General features: G+C 30.8%; 1 protein-coding gene across 2 annotated transcripts in view; it reads left to right on the top strand.

The window, feature by feature from the left end:
* Positions 1–1,981: 1,981 nt before the first annotated feature.
* Positions 1,982–22,066, top strand: part of LOC143073119 (suppressor of fused homolog) — a 32,386-nt gene continuing 12,301 nt past the window's right edge. The window contains exons 1-5 of one of the 2 annotated variants that reach the window (XM_076248441.1): positions 1,982–2,387; positions 17,544–17,678; positions 18,775–18,923; positions 19,527–19,669; positions 21,473–21,558. In XM_076248441.1, coding sequence (XP_076104556.1) covers positions 2,236–2,387; positions 17,544–17,678; positions 18,775–18,923; positions 19,527–19,669; positions 21,473–21,558 — 665 coding nt within the window. In that variant the 5' untranslated portion in view covers positions 1,982–2,235. Of the gene's footprint in view, positions 2,388–16,375; positions 16,541–17,543; positions 17,679–18,774; positions 18,924–19,526; positions 19,670–21,472; positions 21,559–22,066 lie in introns of those variants that run through there. The other variant, XM_076248442.1, reaches the window with a different exon arrangement.

The following is a 22,066-nucleotide window of genomic DNA, read 5'->3' as shown; positions in this document are numbered from 1 at the left end:
GTGCGGGAGTTTCTCGCTACATTGAAGACCCGTTGGTGGCCTTCGGCTGTTGTCTGCTCTGTGGTCGGGTTGTTGTCGCTTTGACATATTCCCCATTTCCTTTCTCAATTTTATTACTGGTAAATTATTAAACCAGGGATAACGGTTACCATAAATTACTTAAAACCTTTACTAAATTTTTCCATAGATATAAAGATTTGGTTTTGAAGTTTGGTTGTACCTGTAGAAAACTTATTTCAAACGGGATAGCACATCCTAATTTTTACTGAAATGTTGTTAACCGTGCCTGGAAATTTAGAAATGATCCCTGTAAACTTATCGCTCCTTTAAATAAACTTATTCTAAAAGGTAACCAATTCAACACTGTAATAAGATCATTGAATATTGTTTTTATTGGTATAAATATTGATTTTATAATCAGTAAATTAAAAGCAAACTAAATATTACAAGTATGTTATATACATAAAAACATTCATAGATCTACAATCTGTCGATACCTGTAACTTGGCATTGCATAAGGTCATGTTTTTCTCTGACTGTTTATGACGTCTTTACACTAAATCCCGATGATTGAATGTTGGATGTGTAAGGATTGATAATTTAGTTTTAGATGCATGATTTTTTTTATTAGTTGTTAGTGGCTTTGAACTAGCTGTCAGATAACTGTGAGTACTCTCAGATCTGTTCCTAGTGTCTTTTTGTTGTAGGGATGTACAAGTACCCGGCCACGTCAATTGTATTTTTGTCCATCTGATGAGTTAAGCCTTTTCAACTGATTTTTATAGTTCGTTCTTATGTTGTACTATTATACCACTGTCCCAGGTTAGGGGAGGGTTGGGATCCCGCTAACATGTTTAACCCCGCCACATTATTTATGTATGTGCCTGTCCCAAGTCAGGAGCCTGTAATTCAGTGGTTGTCGTTTTTTAATGTGTTACATATTTGTTTTTCGTTCATTTTTTATAAAATAAGGCCGTTAGTTTTCTTTCTCGTTTGAATTGTTAAAACGTTGTCATATCGAGACCTTTTATAGCTGACTATGCGGTATGGGCCTTGCTCATTGTTGAAGGCCGTACGGTGACCTATAGTTGTTAAGATCTGTGTTATTTTGGTCTCTTGTGGACAGTTGTCTCATTGGCAATCATACCACATCATCTTTTTTTATATTAGCTACCTATTTATATCTATATTAATGTTTATATCGGGTAATATGACCGCCCACGTTAGTCTCTTGAGGCCATGGCAGTCACATGCACTTTGAAGATGGTTAATTAGATGGCGTCTAGACTATAAAGTACACACGAATTGTGGATACATATTATTGAGCCTATGCGTTGCAAATTGTTTATTTTAGACTTTTATACATGTTTTATAATTTTCATGTTATATAATTTTTAGTATGTTATTATAACTGATCATAAATCAAATGTGAGAATTTAAGTATAATCAGTGAACATGAATTTGACAGCTAGTGCCCCTTTAAATTTTTATATATCTTTTTTTTTATTAAGACTAAGCCTAATTGAATGGAAATACATATCAGGAGAATCAGAATATTACTTCGTATTTTTTCTCGTATACATATAGAAAAATCACTGAGTAAAAATGGCCATTAGAACACTAAATAGCTGAAAAAGTACGTACGCATTATGACCGTATTTTTTTCATTTGCATTTTAATTTTCATAGGTTGACATGTATGGATTAAATCTGGATGTCTTCCTATATATATAACGTGCATGTTTGATTGGAATAATCAAATACAAATAGTGCTTTCTTGTGCTATCTCAATTAACATTTTTTGTGGTAATTCAGATAAACCATAAAATATATTTTTGCGTGTCATTTAATTTAATTTTTTTTATTAGAAATACTGTTTATTTTGAATCCTATAGCTGCTAAAAAATAAGATTAAAATGAACGTTGAACTTCAATTTATTGATTTTGTAAAATAACTATTATGGATACGAGATTTCACGAGGTTTTCTGGGTGGTCTCAAAACGGAAACAGGAATGTTGTTGTGTCAAGACGTTCAACAATGACAAATTTTGTTACAATACTGGATTTTTCAAGGACTTCTATCATCGGCAATGGGTTAAACATGAACTATACGCATACATTCTAACTCAGGAATATTTTTGTTTTGTTTATTGTGTGTTCTATTCGTAAAAGACAGGTTTTCTTAAATTCCGGCGAGTGGGAGGTGAATAGAAAAGCCATTGAATATTTCAAAACATGGAAGACCGAGAAAGCATATACTCATCAAATTATTCTCAGTCCTCTATTCCAATAACACCTCCGGGATTAGAAGCAATATATAATGCATGTAGAAGGCAATATCAAGACCAACCAAATCCTCTCCAAGTCACAGCATTAGTCAAATATTGGTAAGAACATGACACACCTAGTCTTTTCATTCACAATGAAACTGTACAATGTACATGCAGTTACATTAGTGTATCAAACATTTCACCCAGACATTCGATAGGGTAACTATTAATGTGATACGGTCATTTGAAACCAAGCCATACATCTCCAATTCTTGATGTTAAGAAGTTTAGCATACAGACTGTATTCATGTCAGTTATGGCCTGTTACATGTACATTAGCTGCGGAACCGTAGCTCTTAGCTCCTTATGCTATTTTTTTACTATTTACCGACCATAGAGCTACGGATTTTTCCTATTTCAAAACATTCGGAATTACGACCCAGGTTCAGGTCGCACTTATTTCCCCAAAATTTATTGTTTATAATCAATGCAAAGCTTGTCAATATATATAATTCGTTTCGTTAGATATTTTTCTAGGATATGACGTAACTATTTATGTTTGAATATTCATTTCCTTAACACCATTATCTAATTATTCCCATTTGTATACATTCTCCGCCTATTTTGTTCGGCCATATTGAATCTCGTGTTGACGTCACGAAAATCAAGAAAAGATAACTCTTACAGGAAAGCAGGTGTTAGTTTGTTTACGTTGTCTTTTATTTTATTTTCTTGACTTTTTGAATGAAAGTACGTTTAATTAAAATTAGATACTAACGGAAATAATAATTCTTTCGTTTGTATATGTTATTTAAAACGAAGAATGTTAACCAGACCAGAATATCTAGGTTTTATAATAGAATTAAATTGGACATGTATGTGCATTTCTTGAGGTATATTGTATCATGTTATCCAGGAGCATCAACTATTGTTAACTGCTCTGGCACTGTCTAATGACTGTCATACATGTATATATATTGTACAATGTTTGATTATTCAAGTTTGGTAATTTCATTGTTCACATTGTGAAATAAAGAAACAAGTAAGTTTACATAAGATGAAGACTCCTCTGACAATGTACATGTTGATCAAGGCCACAATGAATTCATTGACCAGCATTAATTTAGAAATCTGAATATACTGCATGCTTAATTGCATACAGATAGAAACTGTCAAGTGATCATGAACTTATAGAGATATGTATTTTAGATTAAAAGCTGATCTGATAGTCAGAGTTTTGGCTCATGTCAGTTAAGATGCTGTTAAGATCTAAAAATTAAATAGACACTAGAACACACTCGCGAAATCGCAGGCATTCAGAGCGTGGTTGAAAGTATGAAAGAGTTATAGGAAGAATTTTGTAAAAGATTTAATGACTGTAGAATTTCAGGAAAAGTATCAAAAGTCATGAGTCTTATGTAGACGAAAAGCGCGTCTGGCATACTAAATTATAATCCTGGTACCTTTGATAACTATTAACACCACTGGGTCGATGCCACTGCTGGTGGACGTTTCGTCCCCATAGGGTATCGCCAGCCCAGTAGTCAGCACTTCAGTGTTGACATGAATATCAGTTATGTGGTCATTTTTATAAATTTTCTGTTTACAAAACTTTGAATTTTTCGAAAAACTGAGGATTTTCTTATCCCAGGAATAGATAATCTTAGCCGTATTTGGCACAACGTTTTGGAACTTTGGATCCTCAATGCTCTACAACTTTGTACTTGTTTGGCTTTATAACTATTTTGATATGAGAGTCACTTATGAGTCTTAGGAAGACCAAACGCGCGTCTGGCGTAAAATTTATCTTAAGATTTTTTTGTGAAAAGGGCTACTGGTACCTTTGAAAACTATATAGGTACTTGGGGACAGGAAAATTATTTTTTTTTCATTCCTCCTCCTTTATTTCTAAAATTCCCATTTTTTGTTTTCCATTAATTTCAGTATGAAAATACATTTAGTATGTTATGAACATTCAAGCCAGGAGCCTGTAATTCAGTGGTTGTCGTTTGTTTATGTGTTAAGTTTTACATTGTCATTTCGGGAACTTTTATAGCTGACTATGCGGTATGGGCTTTGCTCATTGTTTAAGGCCGTACAGTGACCTATAATTGTTAATTTCTGTGTCATTTTGGTCTCTTGTGGAGAATTTTCTCATTTTTAATAATACCACTTCTTCTTTTTTTTGTAATCAATGAATTTTTGTATAAGATTTAAATACTGAAAAATTTCAAAAAAGGTATCAAAAGTCATAGGTGATCATAGATACTTTGGGACAGTACAATTATTTTTCTAGCCGGGCTCCTCCCTTTTTTCCCCCAAATTCCCATATTTTTCTAATAATTTTAATAACACATGAATAATTGTCGTACTTATCTGTATATTATGAGATGAAGTATAGTTCCTTTTTACTATCAATTCTCAGTTTATTATTCGATCCACGGCGGTCATTGATATATAATTCAGACCCTCTCTATTCAATAAACTCTGTGACTGCCGTGGATAGTAAACTTGAAAATGATAGCAGATAGAAAATACACTTTATTCGAAGTATATGTATGTTAAAAGTATACAGAAAAAAGCTAAACCGGAAGTCTAATCTGACTTAAAATTTCGTCCAATGACGGAACAATATCCGGATGCTTTTTTTTTTGTTTTTCTCCCAAAATAACTCAATCTGAATAATCATATGAATGGATGACAAATGCGACTATGCACTGTACCTATATGACACAGAGGCATGATTATTAATTTATTGTTGAAAGAAGAGAAGCGACACACAAAATGAGGTCTTCTCGTTTAATAGTATAGATTTTAGAACAGAGTTCGCGAAAAGTGTCAGTCCTCAGGATTTTACCACCAAAATTTTGCATAGGACTGACACAATTTTAGTATTTTTCAATAGAATTAGTAGTGAGGACCAGTAGATTTTCTTCAAGGACCACCAGGGAAAAAAAGATTTCGCGAACTCTGTTAGAATTAATTTCATGTTGAAATAATTTTGAAAAAAAACTTTTGCGGTCGTATGTCGTATATTGTTGTCACATCGTCTTCGTTGTCAGCGTTGTCCAAAGATGGATGGTTTCCATATACATTTTCTACATGTAATAACTTTAGTATAAGGCCAAATAAAAATATATGTGTGGTTCCAGTAACCCGACCGACCCTAGTTAAAACCCCCGACCCTAGAACTTTTTTTTTCATTTCTGAAAAATAAATTTTCAAACGATCAAATTTGAGGATTGTGAATTAAAATAATTAAATTCATAGATTTCTGTCATCTGAATTTCCATCACAAGTATCTGTTATGGCTAAAATGCAACAATTCATAACAGAATGCAACAAAATTAACTAAAAACGTATCATGACTGTTTATTTTACAACCAAACACATGTAAAAATGGTGGACTTCCGGTTGGGGCGTGTATAATACCGGAAACAATTTCGGTAAACACACGATTTTTTTCCGGATTTTGCAGTGCATTCATTAAGACCCGGTACCCGGTACTTTTACCCGCCTACGGAAGCGTCTGGTACCGGCAGAAAAAATAAAAATACAAAAAAAAAAATAATGTGTAAAATTCTTTTGAAGATCGTTCAAATCTAATTTATTTCTTTCCTCAAGTGATAATCTCCGTGTACGTCGTTCATGTGTATGTTTATAGGTGTCTTCGTCGAGGTCCGCGTTAAAGTATAGATCTATCTGCCAATTTAGGCACACCTCCAAAGTAGGAGAAGTGATAATTATAAACCACGTGTCTGTATCTGTATCGTAAGAGCGCTTTAAAATGGGACGATTTAGCAGTATATTTTCAAGCGGCAAATTGTTGATGAATTTAAACAACAACAGCAATACTTATGTCTAATAAAAGGAAAGCAGCTTGTATCACAGATTATTTTATGAATAAAAGGTTTAATAAAGGTGAACATTCTATGAAATTCAGAAAATCGTTAATTGTATCAAATCAGTTCGTTTCCCGTTGGACGTTGTCACTGATCTCCGTTTTCTCGATATGTGTTCAATGTTGTGATTTAAATGACTGCTTTCTGCAGGAAATTTTTAATGTAAGACTTCGTGAAACAACCTGAAGTAACATAACTGTTACGTTTACAAAATATAATATCTGACAAGATTTAAGACTTTTAAAATTAAAAAAAAAAACAGCTCTGAAGAAGTGAAAAAAACCCCCCAACATTTTTACTAACACAATCACCCCTTTATATAAGTTAAGTGAAAGTTAATACATGTTTTTTATCTGACCAGAACAATCATCATAACACTTAGCGTATATCAAAAACGTTTGTTTGCTGTTTTGCATGAGAGCATGTTAATTTAATAATATATACTACAATGTTTGTAACTTATGAAATTTCTTTTACAATATTGAACAAATGCAAAACATTTAATAAAAGTATAAAAACAAACAAAACATTTAAACAACATTTCACATGAAACCCCTGCATTATAGGTCATACATATTTTATAACTGATTACAAAATAATTATAAGCAATGTATTTTCAGATAAATACTCAAGAAAAAAAAACAATTCCATGTTAACTTACCCAAAATTGAAGCAAATATTACAGACTTTACCGTATTTTTTAAAGTAAAAAATTAAGGCTGAAATCCCTAAAATCCAGGAGCTTCCGGGGGGCTTTGCCTCCCTAGCCCCCCTACCAGGGCTAGCCCTGGACCTACTGGGGTCCTTACGCGGCCCCCAGACTCCTCACCGTTTGGGTTTGGTTCCCCCTATAATCTCAAAGGTACCTCCAGTCTAAAAAAATAATGAAACCCCTGGATTTTGACATTCAAAAATAAAAATTAAAAAAAAAAAAAAATTTGTCGACCTACCGACCCTATTTTTTAAAAGTATGTAACTGGAACCACACATATATTTTTATTTGGCCTAAGTAATTGAAATGAATAAAATTTTAACACAATGTTTATAACCTCAAGAGGAAGCTTGAGATTGATTTTGGGGGTTATGGTCCCTAAGGTTCAGGAATTAGGGGCCCAAAGGAGCCCAAAACGAGCGTTTATATAGTTGCAGGGCAAATAAGTTGTGTAGAAATATTTTAATTGCTCTGAAATTGTACCAGATATTTGTTTTGAGGCAATTAATATTCAACAGCATTGCTCAAAAAGCCAAAAAAAAATAATTGTTAAGTTTATTAGAAAAATTCATTCTGTGTCAGAAACCTATGCTGTGTCAACTATAATAGTATTTAATCAAATCCAAATTCAGAGCTATATCAAGCTTGAATGTAGTGTCCATACTTGCCCCAACTGTTCAGGGTTCGACCTCTGAAGTCATACATTGTATAAAGCTGCGCCCTGCGGAGCTTCTGGTTCTTTTATAAACTCTCATTGTTTTATCACGAACAACTTACACAATTACATAATAACAACTATCAAGACAAAAAGCACAGTTGTTAAATCTTTTGATTTTTATGCCCCACCTACAATAGTAGAGGGGCATTATGTTTTCTGGTCTGTGCGTCTGTCCGTCTGTGCCTCCGTTCGTCCGTCCGGTTAAAGTTTTTGGTCGAGGTAGTTTTTGATGAAGCTGAAGTCCAATTAACTTGAAACTTAATACACATGTTCCCCATGATATGATCTTTCTAATTTTGATGCCAAATTATAGTTTTGACCCCAATTTCATGATCCACTGAACATACATGTAGAAAATGATAGTGCAAAGTTCAGGTTAAAGTTTTTGGTCAAGGTAGTTTTTGATGAAGTTAAAGTTACATCAACTTGAAACTTAGTACACATGTTCCCTATGATATGATCTTTCTAATTTTAATTCCAAATTAAAGTTTTGACCCCAATTTCACGGTCCACTGAACATAGAAAATGATAGTGGGAGTGGGGCATCCGTGTACTATGGACACATTCTTGTTTTTTTTTAAATCAGATTTGTCATATGTACATCTAATCATGCTTTTAAATTGAAAAAAGTAATATAACGTTACAAAAATAATGTGCACTGTACATCCATATTGAAAGTCCCTAATCAAATGTTTAAATAAAAAGCTCAAACACATCAAATTAATGGATTATGAATTGACTTCTAGCAAGATGTACAATGATGTACTATAACATTTGTATATCATAAATATGGACCATAAATTAAAGGCAAAAAAAATCATGCTTTGAGTCAAATTGACATAATTTTAGATTTTTTGTCTGTTCTTTGCATGTTTGTATCATATGGCTTCGAAATAATTGCCCATTGATTTTTATATTCTTTCCACATGTAACTACTATTATTTCAACTTGGAATTATTTTTATGTCCATTTTATGGGCATTATGATATCTGGCCTGTGCTTCTGTTTGTTCTTTCGTCCCACTTCAGTTTAAAGTTTTTGGTTGAGGTAATTTTTGATGAAGTTGAGTCCCATCAACTTGAAACTTAGTAAACATGTTCCATATGATATGATCTTTCCAATTTTAATGCAAAATTAGAGATTTTATCCCATTTTCACGGTCCACTGAACATAGAAAATAATAGTGAGAATGGGGCATCCGTGTACTGTGGACACATTATTGCTAATTTTGGAATAATGGAATTTGCATAATTTTTTGTGCTTGAAATTTTTAATAAATTCCATGTTTATTCTGTATTATAATTTTCTATGTGTGCACAACACTACCTATTGCAAAGAATGAAGCGCATTTTCAATAGAAAGTACCAGGCCACAAACAACACTATCTACATGTACATCAATACATGTATAAAAAAATACATTTTATGGAAAGTGTAATGCACAGCTCAACATTTATACATGAAGCAGTAGGTTAGGGAGGCAGGACATTTAACACTTTTTTTGCCTGAATTACTCTGAGTTGGTTCATCCTATACAAATGTACATGTAATATTGAATTTAGATAAATTGTATATTCAACATATTTCAGTACAGAAGTAACATTTAATATACTTGAGACCATTTGATATATATATATATAAGTTGTACTTGTTTCAGTAGAAAAAATAAGAACATATGTTCATACATTTTAAAAAATAGGGTAAATCGTATAGAATTTCTTCGGGTCAAGATTTTATTCAATAGCCATTACCTACATTTGTATCATAAATGAATTGATCAATGGTCTCAAAAGAAAGTGTTTGGCATTCTTTCAAAGAAGTGTAAAATGTATGACTAGAGTTTCAGATATCATTGTTTAAAATCATTTTATTCTTTCTAACAATTTTCCGAGTGGATACATTAAGCTGAATGTACGTAATTTGTGTATGATTAACAGATTAAAAAGAAATGAAGGCAGATATTGTTAGTAATCTTTTGTCTTCAATTTTCATTTCCCATTACCCACTTTTATTTTTATGTGTACATTTTAAAAATAATAACATAATGAGCAATTTTACAAACTGCTTATTCATGTACATGAACATACATTCATACAATATATTTTCCGGAAAGTTCCTCAACTTGAAAATGCAATCACATACATGTGTATGTACAGAATTTATAACATTTTGAATAGAATAGAATAGAATAGAATATTTTTATTTCCCAAATTACAGGGCCCATAAAGGGCATAAAATCAGATATTACAATTGATTAACATAATTGGTAACAACAACAATAATAGAGGCATATACATATAAATTTGGAATATAAGAATATATATATATATATATATGTGGAGATCTATCCCCTAGGAACATTTCTGTTGCCAGTCCTTTTCCAACATCATGATACAATGTAATAAAAAAGTCTGTGTTATTGACAGTAATTCATGTCATGGTAATATATTAACAGTGTTTTCCCGAGGATTTTTTGATAGCACTGTGGTAAGGGTGTAATTTTTCGACAATTCTCAGTAACCTTGTCGCGGCGCGTTGTTTGTTTGTAATTGATTTGTTATGTGTTTTTCTTATGTTATGCTTTTGATGTTTTCTCTTGTAATTATGTCCTCATCAGTCATTTGAATTCATAAAAAAAGGATTTTTGTAGATTTTTGTAATTAGTCCAGCCAATCTAGCATAAATTTGAACCTAACCTTAAAGTAATTGCAAAAGAAGATTTTTAAGTTTTAATCTTTAGCGATGTACCCCAAATATACACAGAAAAAGTCTAACAAAACAACTTGGGAAAGACTAAAAATCATGATTTTAAAATTCCTATGGAAATTAACATTGGTATAGGGAGATAACTCTGCAAAAAAGGCAGAAATATCAATAAACAAGAACTATCTTTAAAAAAGATATCCGACGTATTTAGATTTGAGTATATGTTTAAAACTATCATTTCAATAACCTTCAGAAGCACAAAGATACCATTTAAATAACGTTTTCTCTGTTTGTGTTCAGTATTCTCGGTCCTTGTATCTTTCTGTTTACATTCACCAAAACCCATCACATCTCACATGCGTAGGTGCGTTCTAAAAGTCATCTACGTTCGTATAACAAAGTTTACATTAAAAATTATATAATTGTCCCGAATAAACAGCTGTCACGGATGCAAAGAGCTATTGGAGAAACAATTATTTTAATAAAAACATAAATCTTTGTAAGATCTAGTTCAAATATTTATAGTTTTTCATTTGCTTCCCATCACCATATAATTAACGAGACGTTTTTTCAAACACAACCAAATCACCCACCATGACAGCATTTTGTCCAATCACAGAAAAGATTTTCGAGCATGCGTATTGTGTTGCCATAGTTAAGCGTCCTTAAATTCAAAGGGCACAAACCGGAAAAATGTTACAAAATGATAACTATACAACTTCTATTCAGCAGAATGAATTGATTCTTGAAAATTTAGCCATCTTTAGAGTACATTTGTATAACAAATAACTCTAAAGGTGTTTTCATACCTTTAAAAGTTTTATCAAGCTACATGTACATGTACATCTTAGACTTCGTAATTCATTAGTTGACCATTTATTAAATTTATCAACATCTCAAATTTGATAAAAGATAATGAAGCATATTTTCTTTAAAGTTTCTTTAAACAAGGGAGATGGTGAACAAATATAAGTTACAGATATAAACAATATCAAATTTTCACATTATTATTCAAAATGGTCACAAAGCCACAAATTTGCAATTTCTTTAATGAAAAATGTGCAAATTTAAAAAAAAATACCCATGACACTTTGGTTTTGTACATTTTATGAGCAGATTATATGATGTAGTCAAATACTAACTTTGAACCCCATCAAAGTATTATACCTCATATGAATTTTAAGAAAATCAACCAAACACTGACCAAAAAAAAACACAGTATTGCAGAGTTATCTCCCCATTCCAGTTTTAATTTCCATAGGAATTTAAAAATACCTATTTTGAGTTTTCCTCAAGTAAAAATTTTATGGGACTTTTTTTTTTCTGTGTATATTTATATTTCAGGGCTGAATGCTATAGATTAGAACTAAAACATTTTTCTGCTTCAATTAGTTTGAGGTTAAAATGTTAAAAAGTTTGACTCAAGTGTAGAACCAGTGAATTTTATACAGTTTTTAGTTTTTAAACCACTTCTACCTCAGGGGCAGATCCAGCCATTTTAAAAAGGAGGGGGGGGGGGGGTTCCAAATATATATCCCCTTTCAAATGCATTGATCGTCCCCCAGATGCCCCCCCCTGGGATCTGCCACTGACCCTTATCTGTTTTTATAAATTATATTACATTTACATAAATAACTTTTCATCATGACCATTAATAATTTCACTGTCATGATTGTTAAAATAAAAAGTACATATATATAGAATTATAAATTAGAAAAAATATTAATATATGGATCAATTCATTTCCTTAACTACATGACCGTTACTTAATTTAAAAAAAAAAAGTGTAGAAACAGTGACTTTTATTCATTTTTAAGTTTTTAAACCACTTCTACCTCAGGGGCAGATCCAGCCATTTTAAAAAGGGGGGGGGGGAGGTTCCAACTATGTATCCCCTTTCAAATGCATTGATCGTCCCCCAGATGCCCTTCCCCTGGGATCTGCCACTGACCCTTATCTGTTTTTATAAATTATATAACATTTACATAAATAACTTTTCATCATGACCATTAATAATTTCACTGTCATGATTGTTAAAATGAAAAGTACATATATATATAGAATTATAAATTAGAAAAAATATTAATATATGGATCAATTCATTTTTAAGTTTTTAAACCACTTCTACCTCAGGGGCGGATCCAGTTATTTTAAAAAGGGGGTTCCAACTATATATCCCCTTTCAAATGCATTGATCGTCCCCCAGATGCCCTTCCCCTGGGATCTGCCACTGACCCTTATCTGTTTTTATAAATTATATAACATTTACATAAATAACTTTTCATCATGACCATTGATAATTTCACTGCCATGATTGTTAAAAATATTAAATCAAATAAAATTATTTGATGCCAGACAGTGTCATGTCATCAGAGCACTGGGGATAAAGACACATTGTTTATTAATACATTTATCTTGTTATTTTAAAAAATATGCTATGTTTGATTGAATACTGATAATTTCACATTCTTCCCATTTTGGGGTATGAAGTATTGTTTGACAAATGATATCAGTTGTACTTGCTAACTGTCCTACATCAGACAGCTTTGTTTAATCTTTTCTATTGTAGTTTGCTATTAAATCATTTTAAAGATTAGCTGAAGTATCTGAATAGTAGGCCAAAGTTAAATATTAAATAAACTGAGAATTAAATATTTATGACACCTCCCAGTCAGTTCTGTTTAGAAGATTATCACTCCAATGTCCCCTGCGATGATAAAAGATCACTCCAATTTGGCCTCCGCGTAGACGCAATTTTTCAATAGAAGCTTTTTAATTGGATCAATTAAGTTAAATGATAGTTTTGATGTAAATAAATTTAATTTTGTCATCAAGGTTGGGAGACCTTCTGTGTGAGAACTAAACAAATACCGATATTTAAGATTATTTATCTCTTTCAGGTTTTGTAAACGCTTCATGTATGACCCTATTGATTTTATAGTGATTTTTATCTCACGCTTGGTGTTTGTATAAATACATGTATCTCAGCAGCTGATGACTCCAGTGACATTTAGAATGGGGTATATACCACATGCGGATATTTGTTATGGTTTTCAATACACATACCCAAGAATCTTGAGGTTAAGAATCCATCAGTAAAAAATAGGGTTGTTATTATTACTTCTGTGTTTCAAAGTTCAAGTTCAAAGCAAATTTATACTTAAATCAAAATTGAATGAGAACTTAAAGGAAGGATGAGCTGGCCTACCCTTTATTGTACAAAAAAGGGATGAGGATATAATGAGAAGAGTTTTTTAGGGGGGGGATGTTGCTGCAATTTTTAAAGGGAGTATTTTGATTGTGAATGGCAGCATCCCTTCACCCCCTCCCCCAACCCCCCCATTCCACTTCTAAAAAAATTAAATTATGACCTATTATTTACAAAAAAGGCCCTCTTCAGATGTAATTGTGTTTATCTACTTGGGACACTAGAGATGGTAATTAATTTACAGTGACTTGACTGATAGTGTTGCTATCCAACAATTGCAATTCATTCAAAATTTTGACCAAATTGCAATTTGTTTTATTAAACCAAATTGTTCAACTGGTCAGAAATTTGAACAAATTGTTCAGTCAAAATGTGAAAGTGCAAGGTGATAAAATAAATCATACTTACAATCCTATAAGACTTTAACTCCACTGTGTTGATGTTATTTTTAAATTAGTTTATCAATCTGTATAGGTATATATAGCTATTACCATACTAAAGGTGAACTGTTTTATTTATAATTGCTATAAAAATGTCCAAACTAAGCTTTTATATAGTTTTTCTTTCAAAATGTATTCTATATTCATAAGAATCACACAGTATATGAATAAAAACATCATATTCAGTAAAATAATTTGTAAAATTGCAATATATTTGTAGGAAGGGGAGATAATCTTTTTTGGTTTCAAAAAGTCTTTATTCAAAAGAATAGTATTTTAGGTTATTTTCCCAAGGAAACTTATCAATAGCATATTGTTATTTCACATATAGTTTACTGAATATATGATGTATTATTTTAAATGATATATGATTCTTATAAATATAAAATCCTTTTCGAAAGAAAAACTATATAAAAGCTTAGTTTGGACATTTTTATAGCAATTCAAAATAAAATAGTTGACCTTTAGTATGGTAATGGCTATAATATAACATATATGATATAATATATCAATACAGTGGAGTTAAAGGCTTATAGGATTGTAAGTATATTTTATTTTATCACCTTGCACTTTCACATTTTGACTGAACAATTTGTTCAAATTTTTGACCAGCTGAACAATTTGGATTAATAAAACAAATTGCAATTTGGTCAAAATTTTGAATGAGTTGCAATTGGTATAATTATATTATATCATATATGTTATATTATAGCCATTACCATACTAAAGGTCAACTATTTTATTTTGAATTGCTATAAAAATGTCCAAACTAAGCTTTTATATAGTTTTTCTTTCGAAAAGGATTTTATATTTATAAGAATCATATATCATTTAAAATAATACATCATATATTCAGTAAACTATATGTGAAATAACAATATGCTATTGATAAGTTTCCTTTGGGAAATAACCTAAAATACTATTCTTTTGAATAAAGACTTTTTGAAACCAAAAAAGATTATCTCCCCTTCCTACAAATATATTGCAATTTTACAAATTATTTTACTGAATATGATGTTTTTATTCATATACTGTGTGATTCTTATGAATATAGAATACATTTTGAAAGAAAAACTATATAAAAGCTTAGTTTGGACATTTTTATAGCAATTACAAATAAAACAGTTCACCTTTAGTATGGTAATAGCTATATATAACTATACAGATTGATAAACTAATTTAAAAATAACATCAACACAGTGGAGTTAAAGTCTTATAGGATTGTAAGTATGATTTATTTTATCACCTTGCACTTTCACATTTTGACTGAACAATTTGTTCAAATTTCTGACCAGTTGAACAATTTGGTTTAATAAAACAAATTGCAATTTGGTCAAAATTTTGAATGAATTGCAATTGTTGGATAGCAACACTATCAGTCAAGTCACTGTAATAGAATCAATAAAAATTGAATGAATTAAGAAAATATGCAGGTAACTTCATAGAGGAGTTCATGTTTAGTGTGAACACTTTTTTCTCTTTAAAAGAACTTTGAAGTAACTTAAGCTTCTAAAAGTCTTTACATGTTAGGAAACAAACTAATTTTTTCCAATATAAAACTGCTGTCATTTTCATGTTTGAAATATTTTAATAAAGTAATTCATAAAGAATTGAATGTTGACAGAATGTGAAGACATTAAAAAGAGATGGAATTGTAGGTTTCTATAGATATTTAATTTTATAGTTGGAATGCAAACCATAATATCACTGAGGAGGGTAGACCATTAACTTGTAGAATCTATGTGGTGGGAAATAAAATTGAAAAATTGTCTGAATGTATTGTTCTGTCATTCAGTAGCAATACAATGTCTTGTTATGAAAATAGTTTCCCTTCACATGTGGTTTCTATATCTGGTGTGTTTATTAATTTATATTCTAATTTTACCAATTAAAGATACATTTCAATGAGATATAATTGACCAGGTGAATCAGAGAGATTTAAATCCCACAAAGTTTGTTTTTCTATAGGGTCGCGCTTGATTGCATTAAAAACACTCATGCTATTGAAAATAGTGTAAACTATCGTAAGACTTTTGTTTACATGATAGCAGGGGGTCTCAGGCGTTGCCGCTAGGAGAGTTATTTTATTGACACCAATAAACACTAGGGGGTGATCCTCATCAACTGAAACCTTGGGTGGTACACTGTTTCTATGACAACTATCTAAGCTCTTTTAAGGTGGATAAATAAATATTACAGCATGAGTCTTTAAATCAATAATAATTTCTAGCGGAGGTGAACAGTGGTGGCATTGTGTGGGGGGAATTACACGATATTAAATACCTAATTTAAACATTAACGTTCCAAATGGAAGATGAGACAAATATTTTTTAAAACACAGGTATCGGCAAGAATTTAAACACCTGTCGAGGTAGATAGTTCAATGATAAAAGAGAATCAGTGTTGTGTAAGGTTACATGTTGCATGGAATATAAATTTATGGATTATAGATTCGTGAAAATATTTGGAATTAATACTTTTGAATTGTGACGAAAAACAATACTATTCAGTGTTGTTTGGATATTGTCTGTTAGACGACGACATTTTTTGCACATTGCAAAAATGAGAGAAGTTTGTCGATGCCAGTAAGTTTCATTTACTTATTACTGGTATAGTTATTGCAATAATATTTATACATAATTAGTAATAAGTTGTATTATAATCATGATAATGGAAAATGGTTAAGATTTTTTTTTCATGAAATATGCTTTTTTCCAATATTATTTTATATCATGAATGATAGTTGTTTAACACCACTTTCTGCACTTTTGTGCTACATAAATTACACGACTGCCATTTGTTATAATAGAAGAAGGCAAAATACCTGAAGAGAACCAACGTTTCCTAGGATTTTTTATTACTACTAAATATGGGAATGATTTTATTTTGATTTGGAAAAATTGCTTCATTGTATTATATCCGTGACAGTGTATTTTGCTTTTTCTGAACATATATATCAAAAAAGTTTGTTAAAGTTTTACTATTATTATTTATTCATACAAATTTGAATATATTAAAAGCATGCGTGGAATGAGTACCAACTGGCTTGAAATCTGGAGAAATATAAAGCTGCTTTAAATTTTAACATGTTAAAGTTTGATATTTTTTACTTATAGGGTGTAATCTTGGAAGCAGATTTAACCCCATGATATAACAAAAAATGGAGTTTGCTTTCTCTGTGTTATGTACAATGTACATGTACATGGTGTTTGTATAATACAATTTTAAAATTTAGTTTTATAAATGTGTGTGACAGTGTATATAAACACCTAAAAAGTGTACAAAACAACATGAATAACAAAATTAGGAAACATTATTGGTGTTGTTTTGTACATGTTTATATAATTTATTTATTGTGTACATGTATCATTACTCATATCAATCCATGGCCAGCTCCCTCGTAGGAATGAACATTGACTAATATTCAGTCGTTTTAAATATATATAATGAAGATCATGTAGACTAAAATATTATTTAAATAATTGAAATATTGAAAATAATGTAATCGCTGATGGATTTGTGTTAATTTTGGTTATAGTATTTGTACATTTCACATGTTAATTTATGAATTCATATTTCTCATTTCAGGCTTGGAGGTCCAGATCCTTTGGACTATATTAGTATGTACTCTAATCCAGGTGATGAAAACCGAGGAATACCTCCCCACTGGCATTATATAAGTTACGGACTGTCAGACTTGCATGGAGATGGTCGAGTACATGAGTAAGTTTCAGACTGAATCAAACTCTTACAATCATCAAACTTGAAGATATAATGATAAAGTTCATGGTCAGAAAAAGTGGACCAAGGAAATGAACAAAATGGTGTTGTGCACTTGGGAATTTTTCTTGTGACATATAAAACTGATAAACATGCGCTAATCTACGTGTAGTCTTTCTGTATAAATGAAGAAGAACCTTCTAGAATCTTTTAAATCTAATGCAACAGTATTGGATATTTTGACTCCATATTTCATGAATTTTACAATGAATATAGATTATTAGATATTATAAACATCATTTAGACAAATACCTTCATTACCTTTTCTTTATTATTTTATATAAAATTTTAGAATTACTCAATTTCTTAATCAATTTACAATATTTTTAGAATAGTCAGGAATTGTTGCTGTTTCTTAGGATATTTTCACACGAAATTAAATTTTGATATTACAATCAACCTAAATAATTCATGTGAAATTTATTAAATGAAAGGATCGTTAATTTTTTTTAAAGTTAAAATTTCAGAAAAATTGTCACAGTAAAAAGCATTATAATCTACATATACTACTAATAGAAAATGGGAGAAGAAATTAAATATTTTTATACGCTATATAAATTTGTGAAAAAAAAAGAGTAAGGGTATTTCTTTGATCTGACTAATGTGATTTTAATCTTTCACAAATCTTTCTCTATATTGTATACTTGAAATCTAAAAAAAATTGCAACAAGTGACTTTTGTTACAGGAGAATCAAACTATTTTTTTTGTCCAATAACCAAAATTAAATTATATAAATAATTATGTTGGAAACAATTACTTTTGTAAAAACAAAATTTACAAAACATTTTTCTTGACATGCCAAAGATTGAAATGAATTAATTGCTGGAAACATTTGTTACCAGTAATGGCAGATGAAACCTTAAAAACTTCACATGATACTTTGTGATGATTGTTTATACATGTATCAGCTCTTAGATGAAGATGGAAACAAGTCAGTTTTTTTCTCTCTGAAATGTTATTTTATAACAATAACTATATATGTTAAAATGTATATAACAACATGCATCAATTACAAAGTATCTGTTTGTTCTTTTTCAGTCATCAGTTCAGAATGAACGGAAACGAAGGACCAAGTGGATTTGGTTTTGAATTAACTTTTCGACTCAAACGTGAACAGGGTGAAACAAACCCACCAACATGGCCTGCCACTTTAATGCAGGCCTTGTCTAGATATGTGTTCCAAACAGGTAATTTGATATTTTGTCATTTCAGAATCCCAAAGATTCTGGGTAATAATACTAATATGTTCAGGAGTAAGGTAGACACCAAACGCTGTGTTTGGTGACCCACATGTAAATCATTTATGACCCGTAATTTAATGTTATTTTGAAGTGTATTAGTGTATGAGATAAAAAAAAATATATACTCATTGTTCTTTTAATTCTGAAACATTTCATTGAATCTTTTAAGAGTTTTACAAATGGAGAATAAATGATATCTACATAAACTGAAAGTATTACTTTATAAAAAAACAAGTGTATGAAACAAATATATGACAATTAAAAAGAAATGAGGATATTTCTTTTTCAGAAATACAAAATTTGTTGTTTGTATGAAAATAGACTACTATAATATATGATATATAATAACTGAAACATTTTAAAAATAGATTAGAAGTGTCAAGATAGAAATACATGTACAAGTAATTATATTTACTACCATTTTGACAAAAATTGAATCATCACAACAACAAAAATAACTTCTTGCCAGAAAACAAATTGATAAAGATTTTATGTATACTTGCACACCATTTGTATTTTGTATAAAGAATATTTTTCTTTGCCTTTTAGAAAATGTATTATATAGTGGTGACCATGTTCCATGGAATATGCCATTGGACGGAAGTGAGTCGAGAATTCAACACATGCTTATGGCAGAAGATGCACAGTTATTACCCATTAGTACACCATTTGGTAGTGTAAATTTTGTACAAGTAAGTTTAATGAATTTTTGGTTTTATCAGGAATTAAATGATATAGGAAAGTTGAAGCTTTAAAATTGGTTCAAATTGCAAAATATATTCTGTGATTAAAAAAATACATGTTTATAAAATGTTCAGATTGTCCAATGGTTTTCAAAATGGTCACATTTCTCACCTGCAAAAAATACTGAATGTGTAGTGTTTTAGTCCTTTTTACTTTCTGGAGAAATAATACCTTTAACAACAGGAATGCATATACTGTTTACATATATATGAAATAAGAAGATGTGGTATGAGTGCCAATGAGACAACTCTCCACCCAAGTCAGAAATTCTCAGAATAGGTCAAAAAGTATGACCTTCCAGGGCTCACGCTACCAGGCGACTTGGGCGAAGAAGTCGCCTTCCCGACCGTCACTTCGCTTTCCTCGACCCCCCAAAAGCGAAAACAAGTCGCCCTGTTCTTGACGACAGTCGCTTTCAGTCGCTTCCGTCATCGGACATTTTCAATTTTTACCAAGTTGATGAAACATCAAATTTTTATTGATAATTAAAAAATTTCAGACATAAATGATTCATTATCTTTTGAAAAGAGGTTGAAGCATTGTCTTCGCAGTGTGTAGCAGTTTATTTGATAAAAATACAACTTTTTATCACTTCGTGCATTTCTGCAAGTACCGGTGCTTGTTACTCGAAAACGTACATCAACCTCAATTTCGGCGGCAAAATAAGTTTGTTACTTCATTTAAACGTGATAAAAGTTGCCTCCAGTAAATTTTAATCCATTTATTGCATTAAAAACGTCATGTTTCTTTCCAAATAACTTGTCAAACATCGTTTATTTTTGTAAATTTTCTTGCATTCGTCCGCCATTGACCGATTTCTAATCTACGGATCTGAACCGAACCAGCTATGACCGAAATCCGTACTTTTACAATAATTACTACGGACGCACGGATGGAACAGCTGACAGAAGAATATTGATCCCAAAGGGAAAAATTACGCATTCCACACGCATTAAGAGACTTTTGGTTACATCTAATTGATTGGTGTATATAATTCCTTATATTTTTTATGGATTGTTTCAAACTATTGATTAAAGTTACTTAACTCTGAGACTATTATACTAATATCAATATATTATGGCCCAGCTTAATAACTTTTATATTTTTTTATGAGAAACACTGAATGTCATACACAAGATAATTTTTAATTAAATTGTAATTGATATATTATAATTTCTTTACATTTTTTTAAATATTTTTTATTTTTTTAGTGCTAGATATTTAGTTGGTAGTTTCTCACAAGCTTAAACAACTTTTAATTTCAAATGTTACTTTAATTGTAATTTTTTTACTCAGATATGAATTGAACAGTATAAAAAGAACATTATTTACATATATGGCCCTTTATACTATTGTAAAATCCAAACATTTTATCGCACAGCGAGAATGAGCACTTCTCTTTCAAATCTCACCACTTCTCCCTATCAGTTTCAAAAAGAGAAGTCACTTCTCCCTATAATTCTGAAGTAGTGTGAGCCCTGACCTTCAACATGGATCAGTGCCTCACAATGATCAGCAAGCTGTTAAAGGTCCCAAATAACTAGTGTTATATAATTCAAACAGGAAAACCAAAAGTCTTATCTATATAAATTCAAGAAACCAATATGAACCACACCAATAAATGACAACCACCGAATAACAGGCTCCTATACAAATACATGTTTTAATTCAGTTCAGCCATGAAAAAAATATATCTTGACATTGTTTTTATAAAGCAAGCATAAAACATGTGTTATTAATTAATGTTGCAGATTATTGGATTATGTGAAGAAGAATTAAGGGCAGCTCAGCATTGGAATGGGCCTGGTGTTATAGAGCTGGTCAGATCAATACCATGGTAAGACATGTTAGAACATGATATAGAGCATGGGATAAATATTCAGTGTAATTTGTTGTTATTTAAGTTGAGATTTAAGTAAATTTGATATGAAATACTAAAACTGTAGATTATTTGTGTGGAAGAAAGGCAATCTACACTTTTGCCAAAAAAACATTAAATTTGGTTCTTTAATGTATCTATTTCAAAAGCTGTAAATTAAATGTTAAGTTAAACCAATCTTTTCATTAAAGTGCATTATAGTCTACAAAGTTAGCACAATGATTTTGCACATTTGTTTACCTAATAGCTCCCGGAAAATTTTGGCAGCAACTACAATCCAAAATGTTCGTAAATTTTGTAGTATGTTCTAATTAAAAACATATTTTAAGATCATGGGCTTATTTTAGCCTTTCATGGTCTTACTCCTGTTTATGCTAGCTTTCTAGCCCCCAGATGAGTCTAAACAGAAGCTAGTTAATATGTCATTGCATGTTAAGTGTTTCATATTTATTTCTTTCCTTTCACG

This window comes from Mytilus galloprovincialis, chromosome 4, assembly GCF_965363235.1.
Source record: "Mytilus galloprovincialis chromosome 4, xbMytGall1.hap1.1, whole genome shotgun sequence".
NCBI lineage: Eukaryota > Metazoa > Mollusca > Bivalvia > Mytilida > Mytilidae > Mytilus > Mytilus galloprovincialis.
The sequence above is the reverse complement of the archived record's forward strand: the minus strand, read 5'-3'. Positions and strand labels throughout refer to the sequence as shown.